The sequence below is a fragment of the Ostrea edulis genome, chromosome 3, assembly GCF_947568905.1.
Source record: "Ostrea edulis chromosome 3, xbOstEdul1.1, whole genome shotgun sequence".
Lineage (NCBI taxonomy): Eukaryota > Metazoa > Mollusca > Bivalvia > Ostreida > Ostreidae > Ostrea > Ostrea edulis.
This window is the reverse complement of record NC_079166.1, coordinates 41,405,639-41,426,702: the sequence shown is the minus strand read 5'-3', so window position 1 is coordinate 41,426,702 and position 21,064 is coordinate 41,405,639. Positions and strand designations below refer to the sequence as shown.

At 35.3% G+C, this 21,064-nt stretch overlaps 2 protein-coding genes and 1 long non-coding RNA gene across 5 annotated transcripts; 2 read left to right on the top strand and 1 right to left on the bottom strand.

Annotated features, from left to right (window-relative positions):
• The first annotated feature begins 1,478 nt into the window (after positions 1–1,478).
• Positions 1,479–6,294, top strand: LOC125677087 (uncharacterized). 2 transcript variants are annotated; one of them, XM_048915058.2, is made up of 3 exons: positions 1,479–2,782; positions 5,476–5,792; positions 5,959–6,294. In XM_048915058.2, the coding sequence occupies exons 2-3, from the start codon at positions 5,477–5,479 to the stop codon at positions 6,228–6,230; spliced, it is 588 nt and encodes a 195-aa protein (XP_048771015.2). In that variant the 5' UTR covers positions 1,479–2,782; position 5,476; the 3' UTR covers positions 6,231–6,294. The 2 variants fall into 2 exon arrangements, with proteins under 2 accessions (XP_048771015.2, XP_048771018.2); XM_048915061.2 differs by having other exon boundaries at positions 1,492–2,782; positions 5,968–6,294.
• Positions 6,295–11,502: 5,208 nt separating this feature from the next.
• On the top strand, positions 11,503–19,724 carry LOC125675006 (eukaryotic translation initiation factor 1A, X-chromosomal-like). Of its 2 annotated transcripts, XM_048912461.2 has the most exons (6): positions 11,503–11,685; positions 14,139–14,222; positions 15,802–15,905; positions 17,458–17,590; positions 18,143–18,231; positions 18,600–19,724. In XM_048912461.2, exons 1-6 carry the CDS (start codon positions 11,670–11,672, stop codon positions 18,603–18,605), a joined length of 432 nt encoding a protein of 143 aa, XP_048768418.1. In that variant the 5' UTR covers positions 11,503–11,669; the 3' UTR covers positions 18,606–19,724. The 2 variants fall into 2 exon arrangements, with proteins under 2 accessions (XP_048768418.1, XP_056016717.1); XM_056160742.1 differs by having other exon boundaries at positions 11,525–11,685; positions 18,143–19,724.
• Positions 12,859–15,806, bottom strand: LOC125675007 (uncharacterized). The gene is made up of 2 exons (XR_007370320.2): positions 14,537–15,806; positions 12,859–13,018 (listed from the first exon to the last, which is right to left on the bottom strand). It is a non-coding gene; the product is annotated as an uncharacterized LOC125675007 (long non-coding RNA).
• Positions 19,725–21,064: the final 1,340 nt, after the last annotated feature.

Below are 21,064 nucleotides of genomic sequence, written 5' to 3'. Positions count from 1 at the left end.
TGAGAATTGGTTTAACAGTAAAAATGTTATTTCTAAATCGTATTGGTTTTATATAAGAAATCTTTTTAGGTGTATAACAATTCCGGATATGGCATCTATATTTAACCTCTTATCTCGTCAAAATTCGTTTATTTCGTCCATGTTTTTGTTTAAGAGTTATCTACCTTGTCTTATATATTTCGAACACCGTCTCCGATCTCGATGTTTTTTTTGGGTTTTTTTTTACCTAACATAAAAATAAAAATGTTTTATGATTTATTTCATAAATACTAAAACCACTGTTGAAAGTGAAAACCATTCATAGTTACTATGTCAACGTATCACTGACGAGTGTCGGGACATGAAAGAAATTCGTTGTCATTGTCAATAAAATGTTTGGAGGAGATGCTTCTGTAGCTCGGAGAGCGGAATGTCATCTTAAAAGTCATTTTCACTATCATAGTCAGTTAGTCACTGCTTTCACTTCCGCCGTCTTCTGTCACCAGACGCAGACTTGACAAAGTCATGAATATACGACGATGGTGATTAATGAATCTACCAACGCACCCATGATATATTCCCATGTAAAACTTTGATTCGTATGGTGGCCCTACCCTACGCCTGGAGGCCATGATTTTAAGAAACTTGAATCTGCACTATGTCGGAGAGCTGCCATGTAGACTTGAACTTTTCCTTCTTGAGAAGATTTTCCCTGTTGTATGTAAAACATTGATCCCCTATTGTGGTCCCACTCAACCCCATGGGGCCATGGTTTTAAATCTTGAAATTGCTCTGTTAGGAAGCTTTCATGTAAATGTAAACTTTTTTGGCCCTCAGGTTCTTGAGAAGATTTTTTAAAAATATTATATATATTTCCATGTAAAACTTTGATCCCATATTGTGGCCCCACCCTAGGCCTGGAGGCCATGACTTGAACGAACTTGAATCTGCACTATGTCGGGAAGCTTTTAAATTACAGGGATGTGATTTTTCTTCTTTTCAAAGGAAATCCTCTGATTTGCTCAATTTTCGAAAAAATGAAACACTGGATTTTAACTAAAGTGGCAGAAAATGATATTTTTCCAGGTAGGGTGAGGTGTTTTCCTTCCTTTTTGGCCAGTTTTCCTCTGATTTCTGAGGAATTCAGTCACATCCCTGATATTAATGTAAACTTTTCTGGCCCAGTGGTTCTTGAGAAGATTTTTTTTAAAAGATTTTATCTCCCATGTAAAACTTCAATCCCCTATTGTGGCCCCACTCTAAAAAAAAACACCCAAGGGGGGCATGATTTTAACAAAGTGCACTATGTCAGGAAGATTGCATGTAAGGTTTTCTGGCCCAGTAGTTCTTGAGAAGATTTTTAAATGACCCTACCCTATTTTCGTGATTATCTCCCCTTTAAAGGGAGCATGGACCTTTATTTGAATATACTTGCGAGACCTTTACTCAAGGGCGCTTTTTGAAAGTTTGGTTGAAATTGGCCCAGAAATTTGATGTAGATGAAAAGTGGAGGATATGTACAGCAATATTTTGAACTTGAAAATTTCAATTTTACTTTATTTTGTCAAAATATACAGTTTTAGTAGAAGGTAATCTGAAAAAAAAAATTAAAAACCCTGCTGGACTCGAACCTGCGACCTACATTTCAGCAGTCGGTATGCTAACCTACTGAACAACTCGGTTAGGTATTTAAATTGAAAAGGAAAAGTCAAATATTGCTGATTGATTTTCTCATCCATGTTTTCCAAGGAAGTCAGACATTATGACGATGTAGAGTACCTTCAGATTTTTCACCCGGTGATCTCCTTCTCATTAATATGATGTAACCTCATATTTTAACCAATCAAAATACTTCTAGTGTAAAAATGGCGGAAAAGGTTGAAGGGGTGTTTTGAGTAACATCAAGTTGTAAATCCAGTCTAGCTCACATATTTTATCAATTTACTGTCTTTGTTTTTTGCTACCTGCATACACTTCACATGCGGTAAACGCAAAATCCTTGCCCGGGATTGCAACCATCATGGTAAGATTTGCTTTGGCGGGCTTCCGTTTTAGGGAGAATTCGTTAAGTATATAAACTAATAAAAATATTAGAAAGAGATATCGCTTTCTCTTTGAGAGATCTCTCTTTTTTTAACGATTAAAGAGATATCTCTTAAACTTTAAGGTATATCGCTCTAGGAATTTTTAGAGAGATATCTCTTCAAGTGGAGGAGATATCTCTACTAAAAGTAAGAGATATCTCTCAGAGTAAAAGAGATATCTCTTTAAATGAAAGAGATATCTCTCTCAGAGTGAAAGAGAAATCACCCTAAGTGTAAGAGATATATCTTTAAAGTGAAAGAGATACCTCTTTTATCTAGAGATATCTCTTAAAATTAAGAGGTAACTCTCATTTTAAAGAGATTTTTCTTTAAAATCAGATATATCTCTTTAATTCAAAGAGATGTCTTATTTTTCAAATAAATAGTAATGTTAGGGCTTGCCATAGAAGTGCCATCTATTATTGAGACGATAGGTCCCTAGCTACAACTTTAGCCTAGGTAATTTTTTGTCGCAAACCACCCCTATTGTCTCCGTTCATGCACGCGCTTAGATCGACGGACTAGAACTCAGTAGACTAGTACTCAGTAAGAAGGGCTAGCGACGATGTGGTTTTTTTTTTTAAATAGCAGTGTCTTATTCGCGTTCGGAAACCCTTGCCTCCTGAAAGTGGTAATCATACAGTAACCTCAGGTGACTGCAATTGTGCAGATTTGAACATATTCAACAGCCCCTACTCTCGGTTCGTTTACAAGCGAAGGTGAGTGGTTCTATATTGAACAAGTAGGAAGGTGCACCTTTCTGGGTACTTTCCGACAATGCATAAAATTTCAAAATTTGTAATAGGAAAAGAGCATTTCCGTGTGCTATAGACATGCTGTAATCACAGGTGCTTGGCGTTTTAAGTAAATTGTCTGTCTGTAAGCAAGTGTATCGGTCAGCCGGCTTCAATCGCTGGTGGCCAGATATCTTAGTTGGTAGAGCACCTGACTAGAGATTCAGGGGGCCCGGATTCAAATCCCGGTCTAGTCCGTTGCATTTTCCCCATTCCTGTTACATTTGGTGCCGTAGATCAGCCCCTGGAATTAACAGGTGAAAACGCCTACCACGGGATAAATACCCTGGGTTGATATCTTCAGGTGTGAAGACATTTAAGAAGGGAGCAATGTAACGGTCAGCCGATTTCAGATGGCTCATTTGATGGAGATTCAGGGGGCCCGGGTTCGAATCCCGGTCTGGTCCGTTGGATTCCCCCTTCCTGTTACACAAACTATTATACATCTGTAAGTGGATAATTTGTTTTTGAATTATTTATATTTAAAACGTCAAGCGCCTGTGGCTGTAATGTCATTCTTTATTTGATCGTGTCAATTGTATGAAATATTCCAGCTATAGATTGACCACAGGGACCTGTCACGAAATATTTCTTGTCTTATCTACGCTGTATATAATGATATATCGATATTTTATATAGAGAAGGGTCACTACTTAGAAGGGGACAAATGTTTAGTGACGGGTCCTTGTGGATTGACAAGACGTGTCGCAGGGGCAATACTACTAGATATCCCTCCTTCGACCTTCCCATTTAACACATCTTTGGAATCCAAGGGGTTTCATTTTGGTTGAGCGGAATGAACTGAATACCCTTGGTTTGCAAAGATATATTCAACATAATCTCTCTCTCTCTCTCTCTCTCTCTCTTAACCCTTTCTTTTATCAGTATATAATGGCTAGTGCTTCCACCCCCTCCCCTCTCTCCCATGAGAGAGAGGGGAGGGGTGGAAGCACTAGCCATTATATACTGATAAAAGAAAGGGTTAAAGGAAGAGGGAATCGTCTCGGCGTCTGTATAACTACCGTATATCACGTTTTTTCCGCGTCATGTTTTTTCCGCGAATCAGAACCTAAAATAGTGTATTAAATTTACGCGAATCAAATTTCCACTGTTTCAAAGTCATCGTGAAAATATAATTCAGGATTATTTAAACTTATAAAAGAAGCCAGCTTGTGAAAGTATAACTCTTAATTTCTAATGCAAAAAAATCACACAGTGAAAAGATTTACACGATTTCTGAGTTACTGATCGCACAACGATTTTGCACTTTTCTTTACTTATAAGGGACTCACTGCTGTATATGACCGTAATAATCCACCCCAAGGCGTTACCCTAACTATTGTAGATCTACTTGTATTAAACGACCACCTGTCTAACGCAACCGTGATTTTTACAACATTTCCGTGTGATTTCACGAAATTTTACCTTTATTTAACGACTTTACATTTTTTTTTTTTTTTTTTTTTTTTTTTTTTTTTTTTTTTACATTTTTCGATTATAACGCGATTCCTACTTTAGATTTTATTCTGGGAATTATCACACCCATCACTTTCGTTTTAAAACGCACGAGAAATAAAAATAAAAAAAAGGACTGGTTTGCGCTGATTTAAACTATCGTGCAATTTTCACAGTATTTAGCAGTTCAGATGGTTTAACATTTCAGTAGGTTTCACAAATCTGAACATATTTGGACTTAAATGTAAGATGACATGACTAATGATAAAATATGTGACGAAAACTCTAACGAAATAAATACTATACCCACCCACCCCCATTAAAATAAATACCCTAAACTTTAGAAAAATATAAAATGTCAGTGATTTTGTGTAATCCTACTGAAGATATAAAAAAAATTGTTGAAAATTTATGGAAACCGTGTACTACATATGGGTTTTTTAAAAGGTGTCATTCCTGCTAGTCTGAAAATATAGCTAACATCTTATTTACAAAACTTTTGCCGGGATTTCCCTTTCTTGGTCTTGATATTTCACCTGTAACTTTGCTATCAAACTCTTGGAATTTCTCGTCATCTTAATTGATATATAACATATCTGCAACTCTGATGATAATAGGGTAAAAACTTTATATAATAGCTATGAATTATATTCTGATCGAATCATATAAAACACGAACTGCTATTTGAAATGCATGTGCACATGTATGTAAATATATACTATTTCGTTTGAAATACATGTGTACATGTAAATATGTACTATTTCGTTTGAAATACATGTGTACATGTAAATATGTACTATTTCGTTTGAAATACACGTGTACATGTAAATATATACTATTTCGTTTGAAATACATGTGTACATGTAAATATATACTATTTCGTTTGAAATACATGTGTATATGTAAATATATACTATTTCGTTTGAAATACATGTGCACATGTAAATATATACGTTTTCGTTTGAAATACATGTGTACATGTAAATATATACTATTTCGTTTGAAATACACGTGTACATGTAAATATATACTATTTCGTTTGAAATACATGTTTATATGTAAATATATACTATTTCGTTTGAAATACATTTGAACATGTAAATATGTATTATTTCGTTTGAAATACATGTGCACATGTAAATATATACTATTTTGTATTGCAGGATGACGACCTTACAACTTGAAGATCTGTCCTGTCCAATATGTCTGGAGTTGTACGATTATCCCATCATGTTACCTTGTCTCCACAGTTTCTGTGTAGGATGTTTGCGAGAACTCGCTGACGGTAATACCGCTACCACCATCGCTTGTCCCCAGTGTCGGAGAGACGTACAGGTACCTAGCGGAGGTGTTGAAAATTTTCCCAAAAATTTCAGCTTGGCGAATAATGTGAAAAAAGTCAAGCAACAAGAAGAGCAAAAATTATCATCGAATGCAGACTCTGCAAAACATTCTTCGTCATCAATCGACCAAACTCAAGGTACCTGATTTCAAAAACCGACCATGAGTCAATCAATGCATGCGCGCACTTGTAGATGGATATTTTATGCTTGTGATCAATTTCATTTACTGTTGATAAACCGTCGATCAAGATGGTAAAAATTCCAGATAAACATAAACATTGATTCAATCATTTACAATATCAGCCTTTTCAGATTTTGGTATAGATCCATCTCCATGGGAGTTTCCCCCGCCACATGATTTTCCTCCAATATTCCACCATCACCACGGTTCTCCATGGACACACCACAGACCGCCCGGATGTCAGCGAAGAGGTTTTCATCAACCCCCTTCTCCCCCACACAGACCACACCCCAGGGGGCCCCACGAGCAGCCTCCACCTTGGCATCGCCATAGCCACCATCATCACCCTCCTCCACCATGGCACCACCCAAGAGGCCCACCTTCCCATGAATGAATTGTCTACTGATGTTCTACTGAATGTTCGAAAGATTTTAATAAAATGATTTTAATTTTTTTTTTTAAAATAGATCTAGTTGTCAACTAAGGAGTACAAACGATGCGATGGTTCACTATGATTAAAATACGAAAATATGTTTTAAATTGATTTAAAAAAAAATCTCAGATTCAGAGTCTTAAAAAAAGTACGAACTTAATCGGATTTTCTGAAAATCTGAAAGATTTCGTCGCAGTAATTTTTACACTTTTATACAATATTATTTTTTGTTCATATCTTTATGTATGTAAATAGATCATACATACATCTGATGAATTTTCAACGCTATAAGATGATAACGATAACAAAACCAAGAGACTTGTAGGCCACATCGCTCACCCGAGTCACCCAGGCCTAACTGTTGTGATTTTTAAAAGATTGTTTTTCAATCTTTATTCCCATGAAAGAAATTGACCCTATATTGTGGCCCCAACTTAGCCTCAAAGGGTCACAGCATTTGACCGAACTTTAATTCACAAAAAATGGGGAAGTCTCGATGCTAAATATGACTAACTTTACCTTGCTGTTTTGGAGATAAGCACTTTTTGAAAGATTTTTTCTCGTATGCATGTATTATGTTAAATTTGATCCAACGTAACCCCCAAAGTTGTTAATCTGAATAAAGAGAACTTGAATGCACACAATTTAGGAACGTTTGCATTTAGATGATTTAGTGTGGCCCAGGTATTTTTGGGGAGAAAATTTGTTTTAATTCATATGAAGTGTATCCCCATATATCACACTTTGATACCCTATTGTGGCCCCAATATACCCACTGGTCCCCTGAATCGAGCAAACTTGAAATTGAACTACCTGAAGATGCTTGCATATCAATTGGAATAATCATGGCCTTGCTAATTTCATAATCAAACACGGATCCTTGTACACCAGAGGTGGATCAGGTGTGTATGAGGAGTAAACATCCCCTGTCGACCGGTCACACCCCGCCATTAGTCCTATATCTCGATCAGGTGAACGAAGTTATCCGTTGTCAAAATCAGTGTGCCAAAAACAGCCTAACAATCGGTATGAAACAAGTCGGACAGCATTTGACCCCATGATATCGGTTGTATTTGTAAATCAGATCGTTATAACAACTATAGAATTTGCGAAATGCTGACTTTAAACGAGACTGTTAAAACTCTGTAACATCAACGTATTTGTCGATAGGTTGTATCGATTTTAAAAACCGATCACACGCAGAATACGCTCTTGATGGACGTAAACACCATATGCAGGTGATAATGGTAAAAATGAGAAGCTGACGGTGGAGAAACTGAAGTCATCACGTTTGTCATAAACTTGAGTTGTTAATTTAGTTTGCCGTTAAGATCTTTGTTCAATAAGATGTCCAAGTATGAAGCAGATGTGGAAGAATCTGGTGCATTTTTTAACGACACATTAATGACAAAACGTTGTCGATACATATAACAGTAAGTATCGAGTTGAAGGGCACTACAAGATATTTTTTTTTTCTTAGGTAGAAGCTTTTGAATAAATTCTGTCTCGCAATGATACACGTCAGTTAGTAAAGGAGCACACGTAACGTCCGTTGGAATTCCAACACACTGTTGGACGTCGTGGTCGTAAATATTATTAACGAGAAACGGTAACATCTCCTTAATATCAACTTCAAAGTACTTGTGCGTAGAATCACAGTGGTCTTTAGCAAAGTGTATTTGGGGGGATTTCCCAATACATTCCTTTATAAAACTTTGATTCCATATTGTGACCCCAATCTACCTTTTGGGGTCATGATTTTTGCACTTTCTGAGGATGCTTGCATATTAATATGACTGATCATGACCCTGCTGTTATTGAGATGAAAGATTTTTAAATACATTTCCTTATACATTGTATATAAGCCCGTGTAAAACATTGTTCCCCTATTCTGAACCCACCCTATACTTCCGGGGGCCACAATTTGAACAAAATTGAATCTGCACTACCTACGGATGCTTGCATGTTGATATGACTACCCATGGTCCTGTTGTTCTTGAGAATATTTTCAACGATTTTTCATGGATATCTGAATGTAAATTTTTTATCCCCTATTGTAGCCCTCTTCTACCCTCGGGGGCATGGTTTCATCAAACTTGAATCGACGCAATGAAAACGTTCATGCAACCTTTAACTTATCTGACCCAGTGGTTTTTGAGAAGATTTTTCAATATCCCCATCCTATTTCACCTTTTTTGTTTTATAATCTCCCCTTGGAAGGGAATATGACCATCCATTTTTCAATGAACAAACTTGAATCCCCTGTACCCAACGATAGTGTGTACCAAATTTGCCCATTGGTTCGAATATGAGAAAAGTTTACAGACCGACGCTGTACAAAATGTTTTCAGAAACGCTCCCTTGACCTTTCAGCTGTGGCAAGCTGGTAAAAACTTCCCATAATACAAACGACTATCCTTTTTATGTCGCCAGATTCACTCAGATGACCTATAGTTATTGGACTTCGTCGATCTATCATCCTCCGTCAACAACTGAGCTTTTTAAACTACCATTCCAATCCTTTACAAACATGCCAAGAAATTCTTAGCAAAATCTCCGGTATAGAAAAACCGTTATAAATCAGTGACCGCAATTAAGAGATAAGCGACGGCTACTATTAATCAGCATGTAATATGGCCCTATTGAAGCCAACGAATTCAGACTGGACGGGATTTCTTGGCATGGTCATGATTTTTGTGTATTCAACTAAAACACTCAAATAACCCCATACCGGCTTATTTGGTCAGTTTTGAAAATTCTTTTTGCACATTAATGGCAAAAATTACAAATTGTGACCCCCCCCCCCCCCTTTGCACTTCATCACATATTTTGAATGAATCGTTAGAGAACGTTGTAATTTATCACTTGTTTAAATTGATGACAATAACGCGCTAATGCCGAATAACGCTGTTGGAAATGCTCATTGTTACCCGTCTCGTCTCGCCGTAAAACAACATCCTACGCAGAATTTTCGAAAGGTTTTACCCGCAAACAAGACTACACTCAAATCCACATGTTTTTCACGTGTGTAAACAGCCTGAGTGCACCTCAGGAAGTAGCCTCATGAGCTACCAACATCAAATAGTTCCTGTATACAACTGATTTTTTCCGAAAATTACACAAAATTTCCTAATCAGGGGTACAAAAATTAAGAGAAAAGAAGAGGAAATGAGAAGAATCGCGATGGGGAAAAATCATTCTTTTAAATATATGGAACTACCATTGATAAGTTCATTTTGATTGGACAATTACCGGTGTGATACCTTTACACATTAGACGATCGATCCCGATCCCGGCATATTTGTAGAATATTGAATATACCTTTCTGTCTGCAGAATGTGTATTGATATACAGTAGTTCATATTTTTAAAATTATTTTTACTACCCCCCCCCTCCATCCCACCCTTTCAAATTTTCCGTTCCAAACTCGGCTATATCGTACTCGTTTACCATGCCAAGAAATTCTTAGCAAAATCTCCGGTATAGAAAAACCGTTATAAATCAGTGACCGCAATTAAGAGATAAGCGACGGCTACTATTAATCAGCATGTAATATAGCCCTATTGAAGCCAACGAGTTCAGACTGGACGGGATTTCTTGGCATGGATGGGTGAGCTTGGCGAACAATATGCCTCTTCAAAACTATGCACCGACCACGAATCGAGAGGTTTAGAAATGTAATCAGTACCAAATGTAACCAAAATTATCATCAGAACTTGTTTGATAGGCTGCAGCATCTTGTATAACATACTTTTAGTGAACACATACATAATTACCCTGATGTCCGCAATACCTAAGGTACCATATGACACTGTATATATATACGTGCAGCATCCAACAGTACGTGCTCTGCATTTGGATTGACAAAACCAGTTACAAATAGTGAATAGTTGTAGGTGAATATCTTACCCAGAATTTTGCTTATATGTCTAGATAGATTGGAGTTTTGCATGAATTAAGGTATCCGACCCATACCCCCACCACCACCACCAAAGAATCAATTATTATGTAATAGAAAACTTGATATCAAATGAAAGATAAATACATTGTACTATTAATATACACAGTGATTCACCAAAGAATTTTGAAAATTGACAAGACATATAAGAAACATATGTTATAGAGATCAACGTTAATGAGAAAAACACATTTCTGACATACGAAGTCAATTAGAATATAATTTTCAAAGAAAGCTCATGGTGAAAAGATTCCTATTACCATGCTCTTTCAATATATACAAAGAAAAGTAAAGGTCACCATACGAATTATGAAAAAAATATTGAATTGCTATACTTTTCTGCAAGGGAGATAAATCTGACAAAAACTCTAATCTGGGCATTATCTATTTTCTCTGCCATCTCTATGTCATTAAAAATTAGGCATGCTGTTTTCATAAAAGAAATAGTGCGCTACGGATATTGACTCTTTGTAAATATAAATGCATTTATGGATCGGATATAGCTTAAATCAGACTCCATGTCAGAGACGGCAATGTGGTGTTGTTCATTTTTTAACGGATGCTCTGAAACTTACGATTTTGTTTGATTCATTTGATGAACACCGAATGATGTTATATTGACCCAGTGAGAGCTTACTTTGATCTCATTATAAAGATAATAGAAATTGCGAAATCCTGGCTTTAAACAAGACTGTTGAAACCCCTGTACATAACATCAACTTATTTGTCTGTATTCTGTCTCAATTTCAAAATTGATCATATGCAGAACATGCTTTCGCGTATCGAATCAGTTGAGAGACATCAGCACCATATGTACGGGTATTTAATGGAATATTGCTACACAAATATGGAAGTTAACATCCAATGGAGATGCCGAAGTTATCTCGTTTGTCATAAAGTTGTGTTGTTATATCTCAAGGGCAACGATATTCAGCAGAGACAGAAATATTCACAAAGAATTTTCAGGCGAAGCGAAGGGTTCTAAAACAAACTGTATAACTCATGATTTTGAATTTTACATTTTAGAAAATTTCCATGCATTGTCTCTAAATGCATTGGGGGGGGGGGGTCATAATCAGTCTGTAGATATTTTTTAAAATTGTTATGCAGCAAACAAGTCACCAGATACTGTTTGAAACATAAACTGGCGAAATTTGGGAGACTTCTTTTAATTTTGTTTAGGTAATGATCTCATAAGATCACCTGGATGCAATGATACATGGCCTAATGTTCTTTATTACTAGCCTGAAGGAAAATTTCTTTTTCTCCCAAAATTTTTACAAGCGTCCGTGTGATTCAGATATTTCTTTACTTCCGGTATTGCGCTGGGTTTTTCTCGTGGTTAATGGTTGTTCAACCTTTTTTGTCTCTGTGAAAAAAAGTTAAAGATCTGAGTGTCTCTGTAGTGTATTGTTGGATTTATTCTACAATAAAGAACAAGTATGCCGAAGAATAAAGGTAACTCTTTCAAATTACACACTCCCACTGAATATAGAAAATGGTGGATTGTGTTTGTGTGGTCCATCTGAGATTATCGGCATATTGCGTATCGAAAATGTAAAATTCAGACAGTTTCATGAGATTTTGGTTGTTAGGTTTTTTTCCTGTTATGTTATTTCGGACAAATTATTTGTTTTGTGAACACGATCAACAATCTTGACGTGGACAGCTTTTTTGTTTATCTCTACACGGGTGCTTGGTCTTGGTATCGCTCATTTATATAGCGAGATATTCTCGCTAAAACTTGCGTCTTTGTTGAAAATAATGGCAAATCCCGTGCGACGCTGAATAAGTGCGACACACATTCAACATGATGCGAATTGATTCTATGAAATATTGACAACATAATCAAGGAATTTCATATCAAAGTTGCTGCGTAAGAGGGAAGCAGTCTGAAATCCAATACACGTCGTGAGTGTTTTTGTTTTGATTGAAGTATCAGACATTTTAGCACTTTTTCTTCTTTTCACATGAAACACGAAGAGATGTACTCCACGGGTGTTTTCCTCTGTTGTACGGGATATATTGACTCTCGCTAGAGAGGGATAATCGCATTTTAGCGAGAATATCTCGCTAATGGGGAAGTGTTCCCAACCTGTATATTCTCTGTATATAAAGAAATGAATGTCCGTAGGTAATGCCTGTCCAGTTCTCAAAAGTAAAAAAGAGAATAGTCTTATATGAATACACATGTAGCCTAGTTTATTGACATATAAAGGCCTATATGTAAGTCGTATAGACTATTAAGACCCAAGCACCCATTCATTTCAATAGATTGTATTGTATTTTTATTGTTTATTTATTCATTTAAATGAAAGCGATTTTTGTCGGAATACAGGTTACATATCTGTAAATAAGTAGGATAATAAAAATCATCAGAGATCTCTGTTCAATAGCAAGATAGTGATTTATATCCTTAAAAAATTGTTTAGTAATTTAAATTCTTATGTAGAAATGATGTATTTAATTCAACACCATTATTAGCCTAAATATCTCAGCATTTGCACAATATTCTACATGTATGGACCCCCTCCCCCCCTTTTCCTCGTTGTTAAAAACTCCATTCAAATTCTTAGAATTTTAAAATCAAGTTGATCACGATCATTCAATGTCAATTTTTTCATAGACATATGTACCTTAATGAATTTTTCAGCTCTGTCATAGTATAAAAGGCAAGGTTGATTTTCATGTCATGTGCGTGCATGCTAAACTCACCCTTTCAACTCCCAATGCTTCAGTTGTGTTATGACATCCAAACAGGTATGTAGGAGACCACAAGACTAGAATGAAACTGAGATAATCTTTGTTAAGTTTGTAATTCTGAGATCAAGAAGCTGTGACTCTGCGAGATCTCTGCCATTATTGATGAGGGACTTCTGGAATTGTGACCAAAAAATTCTACACAAATATGGAACTTTTTCACGCGTTTTAGTCATTAGTAAGAGCTCGTAGTACGAGTCAGCGCTTCCTTTGCTGTGGTGGCGCTCGTTATTAATTGGCCTTGAATGACAGTAGCTGCAGAACTATATTAAAATGTAACAAAAATTTGATTTACAACACCCCAATTCGTAGACTGAAAAGCCATGTATGAGAAGAAAGTATTGATAGTCACCACCATCTAAAATATCATAGTTCTTGCTGTTGACCTATATGAATTTTTACCATCAGTGTGATGAAAATCAAACCTCTCTCAGTCTCAGACTGTGAGTCGGACACTTCGCTCAATATACAGACTGTCTGTATACGGAGTGAAGTGAGACGTTTAATTTTAATCAGACTGTTTTACCATATATATATGTCATAATCTGCAAAGCTTGTATTCAATACTATAACTTGATCACCTATAATATATGAATATGATCACTGTGTTAGACAGTTTTTGGTTGTTTGTGTCCTTTGTGGAGCATGCAGACCAGATATAGCATTATATCATAAAATGATTGAATAGAGTCCTGCTAGGAGATTTTCACTAGTTCGCTTGTGTCAGGGTTGGAAATCACAGCCCGTCCGACCTGCTAAGGTGGTCTTTGTCAGGTGGGTTGGGCCTAAATTTCATCTATAGCCTGGAGCCAAGGTTGGATTTTAACAGTCAATATACAACAACTAATGTTACTAAATAGCTTTATGTATTAAGAATATAGTAAATACCACAAAACTGAAAATCAGAATGCAGATTTTGAATAGGACTGGCAAACTTTTTTATTGTAGCCAGCCCTGTGAAACCACCTTCAAAAAATTTAATGGTTTGCCCACTCCCAATCAACAGACAAAAAACTGCCCAGCTCAAGACTTTTAAAATGATAATATATTTGACATGTTGGGAGTTTTTTCATCTCCTTCAACATCAGTTTTAATTTCACACCTTCAACTTCTTGATCATTGAAATGTTTAAACATCTTTGTTATTTACAGGAAAGGGAGGTAAAAACAGGAGAAGGGGAAAGAACGAGAATGAAAATGAGAAGAGAGAGTTAGTCTTCAAAGAGGATGGTCAAGGTAAGTGATTAAACCTCCTATGAGTTCTAATTAAATCTTATATGAGTTCTGATGAAATCTTATATGAGTTCTGATTAAAGCTTATATGAGCTCTAATTAAAGCTCATACGTGTTCTGATTAAAGCTCATACGAGTTCTGATTAAGGCTTATATGAGTTCTGATTAAAGCTCATATGAGTTCTGCTTAAAGCTCATATGAGCTTTGATTAAAGCTTTTGTGAGTTCTAATTAACACTGTTATGACTTATGAGATCTGATGAAAATGAAAGTTGGCAGATGAATTCTGAAGTGTACAGATGTAGAATTGAGGATACTTGGGAATCCGTATTGTTTATGTTGGTGAAATATCCATGGATTTTGTGGTTATGGCATGCCTTCAAATCTACAGAAAGAAAGAGTAACACATGTATAATAAAAAGCTTTCCCAGTATTAACTGATCAATCCATTTTATTTCATTAATAGAGTAATAAATTCACCCCCCCCCCCCCCCCTCCCCCACTCACACAACACCACCACCAAAGAGAAGTGTTTTATCCATGTCAGACCCCATGAATATAATTGATTCCTCTTTATGTCAAGGTCAGGATGTATGCCATAATGACAGTTACCACTGGTGAACAAACAAAAACTATCAAAAGTATTATCAGCTGAATATGCAGGGATTGACAATACATAATGATTTGGAGGCAGTAGTCATAGGCTCAAAGATGCTAGGCTCCCCCGCAGGGATAGACATTAACTTTTCATCTCCCTTGCCCTTTGGACAAGTAAACTCAGAAGTTTTTCCTGTCCAAATGAAAAACTTAGTTGTCCGAAATCATCCAGTAATTCTGATAATCTCTCTCTGTCAATTGGTGATACAGTACGATGTACTAGAATGGGCCTTTGCTATAATCTGATGATTCGTTACAGAAAATAACAATATATGGAGTTGGACTTAACTTTTTAAATTTAATATTTGGTATTCATCATGAATACAATTATTATAATAATCACATTTCCTACTGAAAAAATCACTTGCCCTATCGGACAAGTGTGTATTGAGTTTCACTTGTCCATATTGGGTTTTCACTTGCCTGGGCAATCAGACAACCGTTAATGTCGATCCCTTCCCCATCCCACTGTTTTTTTTAACTTTTAATTTAAATTTTTTTTTTTTTTTTACAGATTAGTTGTTCTCAAAAAGTATTTTGAGTATTTCTATTCCACATGATAATAACAATTTATATGATTATACATTCTACTTTTAAGTTTTAATTCATGATAAGGCCTTCTTCACCCATTGTTCTCCTTCATTGTAAAGAGGTATATTGGTTTCTGGTAGTACATGCTATTTATGTCACTAATGTATTTTTTAAAAAAAAGGGGTTTAAAAGCTGAATGGAATAAGACAACTTTAAAACTATTGCAAGAAAATGTTGGAACTCTTACATGGTATGATGAGTACGCTGGACTAATCAGAGTTTATCAACTACTAGTGGTTTAACAGTGTTCCCTTAATATTTGAAATGAAAAAATTGTAATGTTTGTTTATTCTCTGAAAGGAGAATCTAATGATATGTTGTTGTTTTCCTTTAGAATATGCGCAAGTGACAAAAATGTTGGGGAATGGTCGACTAGAGGCACAGTGTTTTGATGGTGTAAAGAGGTTGTGTCACATCAGAGGAAAGCTCCGAAAGAAGGTATTTTTCTTTATGGAAAACTTTGAATGATAAGTTTTTAATTCAGAGAAAACTTTTTTTATTGATTTAAATTTTAAAAATTTGGTCTGTCAGTCAAAATTCAAATAAAATTTACAATTTGAAGGACCTTTGTAAATTGAAAAATAAAATAACTAATGTTTTGTTTGATTGTTTTATTATGCTTCAGACACACATAATTAGTGGATTAATTAATCATGTATTTATGGTTCTGCTGTCTCTGGCCAACTTTTAATGCATTTCTAACTGCTGCAACCTCACTCTGATTAATTTTCATAAATTGTTTCAATGAAATAGAAAAAATATTTCATGTCCCTCAAAATATTCCTAATTTTCAACAATCTTTTATTTTTGATTTAATTTATGTAAAATAAACAACAAAACAAAATGTTAAGCTCTTAGTCATTTCTTGGTCTTAGAAGAAAATCAAAATTATCCACATTAGAGATTTCATACCAGCCATGTTGTTTATAACGACACAGAAGGACCCAAGTACACTGTAAGAAATAACCAATCAAAAAGCATGTTCATTTATCTATATAATATTCAAAACAGAATCAAATTGAAATCTGCAACAAAAAAAAATGAATTCAATCAAAGTGAAAAAATAGATGGAAAGTCATGATTACCATAACCAATATTTCAGTTAATTGTGAATGTCGCAGTTAGCGTGTGGTTGTAATTTGATATGCAAGGAAAAAATTCATAGATATTTCCACAAGCAGTGCTTTGTATAGTGTATTGTATATTATGATAACAAAATTTGTTACACTTCTGCAAAATTCAACATGATTTAACAGGACTCGAAATTAACATATGCCCGTCAGTCTGTGACTGGTTAATATTCTGGTGGACTGACTGACATTTGTTTTAGTCAGTCCGAAGAGACTTGTTAATTTTCTAAAGCATCATTTTGGAAAGTATACTTATGAAATTTTATACACGCATTTGGCATACCTCCGTAGATATCAGACAAATCTGATTCGTAAATATAGATTCCCCACAAGTGTTACAATATTTTCCGAGGCATATTGAGTTAAATTTCATTTTAAGAACATTAACAAAATATGTTTAATTATTTCTGAAAAACTCTGTTGGACTGGTAAATTTTTCTGCAGACTGGTTGAATTTACACTCTATTAGTCCAGCTGGACTGGTGACTTAAAAAGTTAGCTTCAAGCCCTGGATTTGTAATTTACATTTTACTATTAGCCACTGATATCGGAAAACATGCACCAATCGACTCTCTCTACCCTGGCCTAGTTAGGTTGAAATTTTATGTTGTAATGAAGCAGTTGAAATAAGAGCACTTTCATGACATAAATTCATAAAAAGAAACAAACATCAAATTGAAAGTTCAGAAAAGATGTTTTTAAGGGTCAGTACCATAGAATTAAAATCTTTATTAGATTGATGAATAAGAATTACTCTGAGCATAAATAGACAAAATGTGGGTGTATAGAAAATTTCAAAGAAATTCTCCGGTATTGCTCTCACCAGGTTTACATGGATTCATGATTTGTCTGTTTTACAGGTGTGGATTAATGGAGGTGATATTATACTTCTGGGCCTCAGAGAATTTCAAGACACAAAAGCTGATGTTATTCTTAAATACACCGCAGATGAAGCCAGAAATCTGAAGGCATACGGAGAACTCCCAGAATCAAGTTTGTTTTCTCCCCATTACATCCCCCCCCCCCCCCCCCCCCCCCCATTACATTTTCTGTTTTCATTTCTTTATTTGTGGTCAAGTTTATTGAAATCAAGTTTTACAGATAAAATATCGGTTTAGCAGTTTTCTGTTGATGGAATATTTGTATAGATCCTGTCTGTCATGCAAGATTTGTGTCTGTGTTGAGACCACCATAATGACACATTTACATATAAATAAAATCAACAAATGTTAAGAGTACCAGCATGTCCAATGAAATGTCTAAAGGGAGATTACCGGTACTAGTAACCAGCTACTATGTATTCGTTCCCGAGACATAGCTTTTGCAAATCATTTTTTATTGCTTTTAAAAGTCTACTATTATATTCTATAAGAGTTTATGTGAGTACTAAATTTTCACATATGAATAGTCTCAGGAAATTGTACATAAATAATCTTCTTGTGAATAATGTGTGATTTATAGAAGAGTTTTGTGGTGTAATATTCAGGTGATCATTGAAACCTTTTGAAAAATGTGGCTTCATGTGGTTTTGTTTGTGTTTCACAGCAAGAATCAATGAGAATGTCAATGAAGATGAAGCAGAAGACAACATTGAATTTGGAGACTTTGATGGAGATGATGATGATATTGATGATGTAAGTATTCTTGAGCTAAAATACAGGTTGTTTATGTACTAGTTTACTAAGATGTTTCTGTGATTTTCAGATTGCTGTGAAATAGGAGATACTTCTCCTATCTGTTCATAGTTTTAAGATATTGATTATTGTATTAATTCTATCAACAAAAACGTAGTCTGTCACTACTCCAACAAGTTAGAGCCTTGGAGGCGGTTAATGTCCCTTATATACCTCGGTTAAGAGGCACCAAGTCAAAAGTACTCGCTGTGAACCTCTAGCATGCTGGAGTATTGTCAGTCACCTGACTGATCACTTCTCTTAAAGATGAATGTATTTTACGTGTATGAACTATATCATGTTCATGTTTTTAAAAATATTTTTTACAGTTATAATTAAAAGATCTTTGCTGGAGCATCTGAAGTATACACCTTTTCTACAGAATTGAAGAAATCGGATGTTTTGGGAGACGGCCCCCGAGATAGTCGTTCGTTTCGTACATGATATCGTAGACTTATGTTGATTATGTCTGTTGTTTTTGAAGGTTTGAACTTTGGATTGCCCTGAAAATATAACTTTAATTTAGACGATTTAAACTCAAGACGTGTTCTTATGTGGAAGAAACTTCTGATAGAAAAAAAAAGATTTAATGATCACTTCTCACCTCAAAAACAATACGGGAACACTGGAGTTATTTATTGCAGTGAGATTAGAAATGAAATACATATTACATGGAAAAGTTTACTTATATATGTATATTATCTGCCATGTATTTGCATGCAGAGTATGTCTCTAATACATAGGTACATACTTTGGTGTTTTTACATGTTGTCCGACAATAGTCATTATTACAAAGCATAGGACACATTGGTGTATTTGATAATTTTTACCACTTTATTGAAATTTGATGTCTTTGTGTCAGCTACATAGTATTGTTGTGACTGATGTAAATATTTATGTATAATGAATATGCATCATGTGTGGGTTCGTAACAAAAACATTTAACCAACTATATACATTGATAACACCTTTCTTGTGCGATTCTTGATAAAAGTCTATTTTATTTTAAAATAAATTTTTGACATTTCATTTCTGATAGTAGTCCAACACCTAATGCATTTTCAAATGGAATTATCTTGCATTTGTGTACAAGCAAAGCTAGTAAGATTTAAAGTAGACTTTATATGATTTGGGTTAGTCTTTGCTGGGGGGTGGGGGGTGTTCAGGTGGGAGTTGTTGAAAAATCAACATACTAAATGATTCTATTTACATTCTATATTTCTCTTTATCTGCCATGAAGTGCTTTGGTACAGTCTACTGCTTCCTTTCGTCTGTTTAATAGTATTGCATTTAAACTTTATGTACATGATCCTTTTAAGCAGTTACTTTTTGGATGAATTTTATATATCAATACATGTACATGCAAATTTGTCCAATCATGATGTTCTGTTTTCTTCACAGAAACTTCACACATCCTTTATGAAATAAAATAAAATACATCTTTGTGATAAAAATTTGTGTCTGGTTTGTTTTATTTCAGTCAAACAGGAAGCTGACATATAATTAGGTCACCTGACCTATTGCCATTAGTCTTCAAATTTGATATGAAGCCCGACAGGGATGAGATGAACATTCATATGTAAATTGTGATGTTTGTTATCATTGTACCACTGGGACCCCAAGCTAATATAGCCAAGTTTTAAAAATGTCTCTATTTTTGCTTGTTTTGAAGATAAACTGAATACTTGGTTAGGTAGAGCAAGGAGTCCTCTATAAAAACAAGAGATGTTTGTAAAACACATATGCCCCCCATGGTGCAAAATTGAAAAGGGTTATACACACATCATTTAATTGATAGTAGTATCATCAATTCAAAATATTGAGCAGACAATATCTTCCTATGTCAAGAGTGGATTGACCATGTGACCTAAAAATCAATAGAGGTCATCTACTCCTTATGTTGTACTAGTGTACCAAGTTTGGTGTCAATCAAGCAAATAATTCTTAAAATATAGGAGACAATATATTACTATGTCCAATTCAACTATTGACCTTTGACCTCAAAATCATGTACCAGTGTACTAAGTTTGATGTCTGTCAAGCAAAAGGGTTGTCAAAATATTGAGTGGACAGTATATTACTATGTCCGGTTTGACCATGTGACCTCAAAATCAATAGGAATCATCTCCTGAATATACACCAGTGTACTAAGTTTGATGTTTGTCGAGCAAAGGGTTCTCAAGATATTGAGCGGACAGTATATTCCAATGTCCAGGTTGACCTTTAAACATGTGACCTCAAAATCAGTAGGGATCATCTCCTGAAGATGTACCAGTGTACCAAGTTTGATGTCTGTCAAGCAAAGGGTTCTCAAGATATTGAACGGATAGTATATTCCTGTGTCCAGTTTGACCTTTGACCATGTGACTTCAAAATCAATAGGGGTCATCTTCTCCTGAAGATGTACCAGTGTACAATGTTTGATGTCTGTCAAGCAAAGGGTTCTCAAGATATTGAATGGACAGTATATTCTTATGTCCAGTTTTACCCTTGACCTTTAACCATGTGACCTCAAAATCAATAGGGGTCATCTTCTCCTGAAGACGTATCAGTGTACCAAGTTTGATGTCTGTCAAGCAAAGGGTTCTCAAAATATTGAGCAGACAGTGTATTCCTATGTCTAGCTTGACCTTTGACCAGGTGACCTTAAAATCAACAGGAGTCATCTTCTACTGAAGATATACCAGTGTACTAAGTTTGATGTCTGTCAAGCAAAGGGTTCTCAAGATATTGAACGGAGAGTATATTCCTATGTCCAGTTTGACCTTTGACCATGTGACCTCAAAATCAATAG

What these genes read in the sequence shown, in the direction of transcription:
- LOC125677087 (XM_048915058.2), top strand. Translation starts at nt 5,477, where the DNA reads ATGACGACCTTACAACTTGAAGATCTGTCCTGTCCAATATGTCTGGAG. An exon ending in ATCAATCGACCAAACTCAAG is followed by an intron (nt 5,793 to 5,958) that starts GTACCTGATTTC and finishes TTACAATATCAG; the next exon opens with CCTTTTCAGATTTTGGTATA.
- LOC125675006 (XM_056160742.1), top strand. An exon ending in CTTCAAAGAGGATGGTCAAG is followed by an intron (nt 14,223 to 15,801) that starts GTAAGTGATTAA and finishes GTTTTCCTTTAG; the next exon opens with AATATGCGCAAGTGACAAAA. An exon ending in CGGAGAACTCCCAGAATCAA is followed by an intron (nt 17,591 to 18,142) that starts GTTTGTTTTCTC and finishes TGTGTTTCACAG; the next exon opens with CAAGAATCAATGAGAATGTC.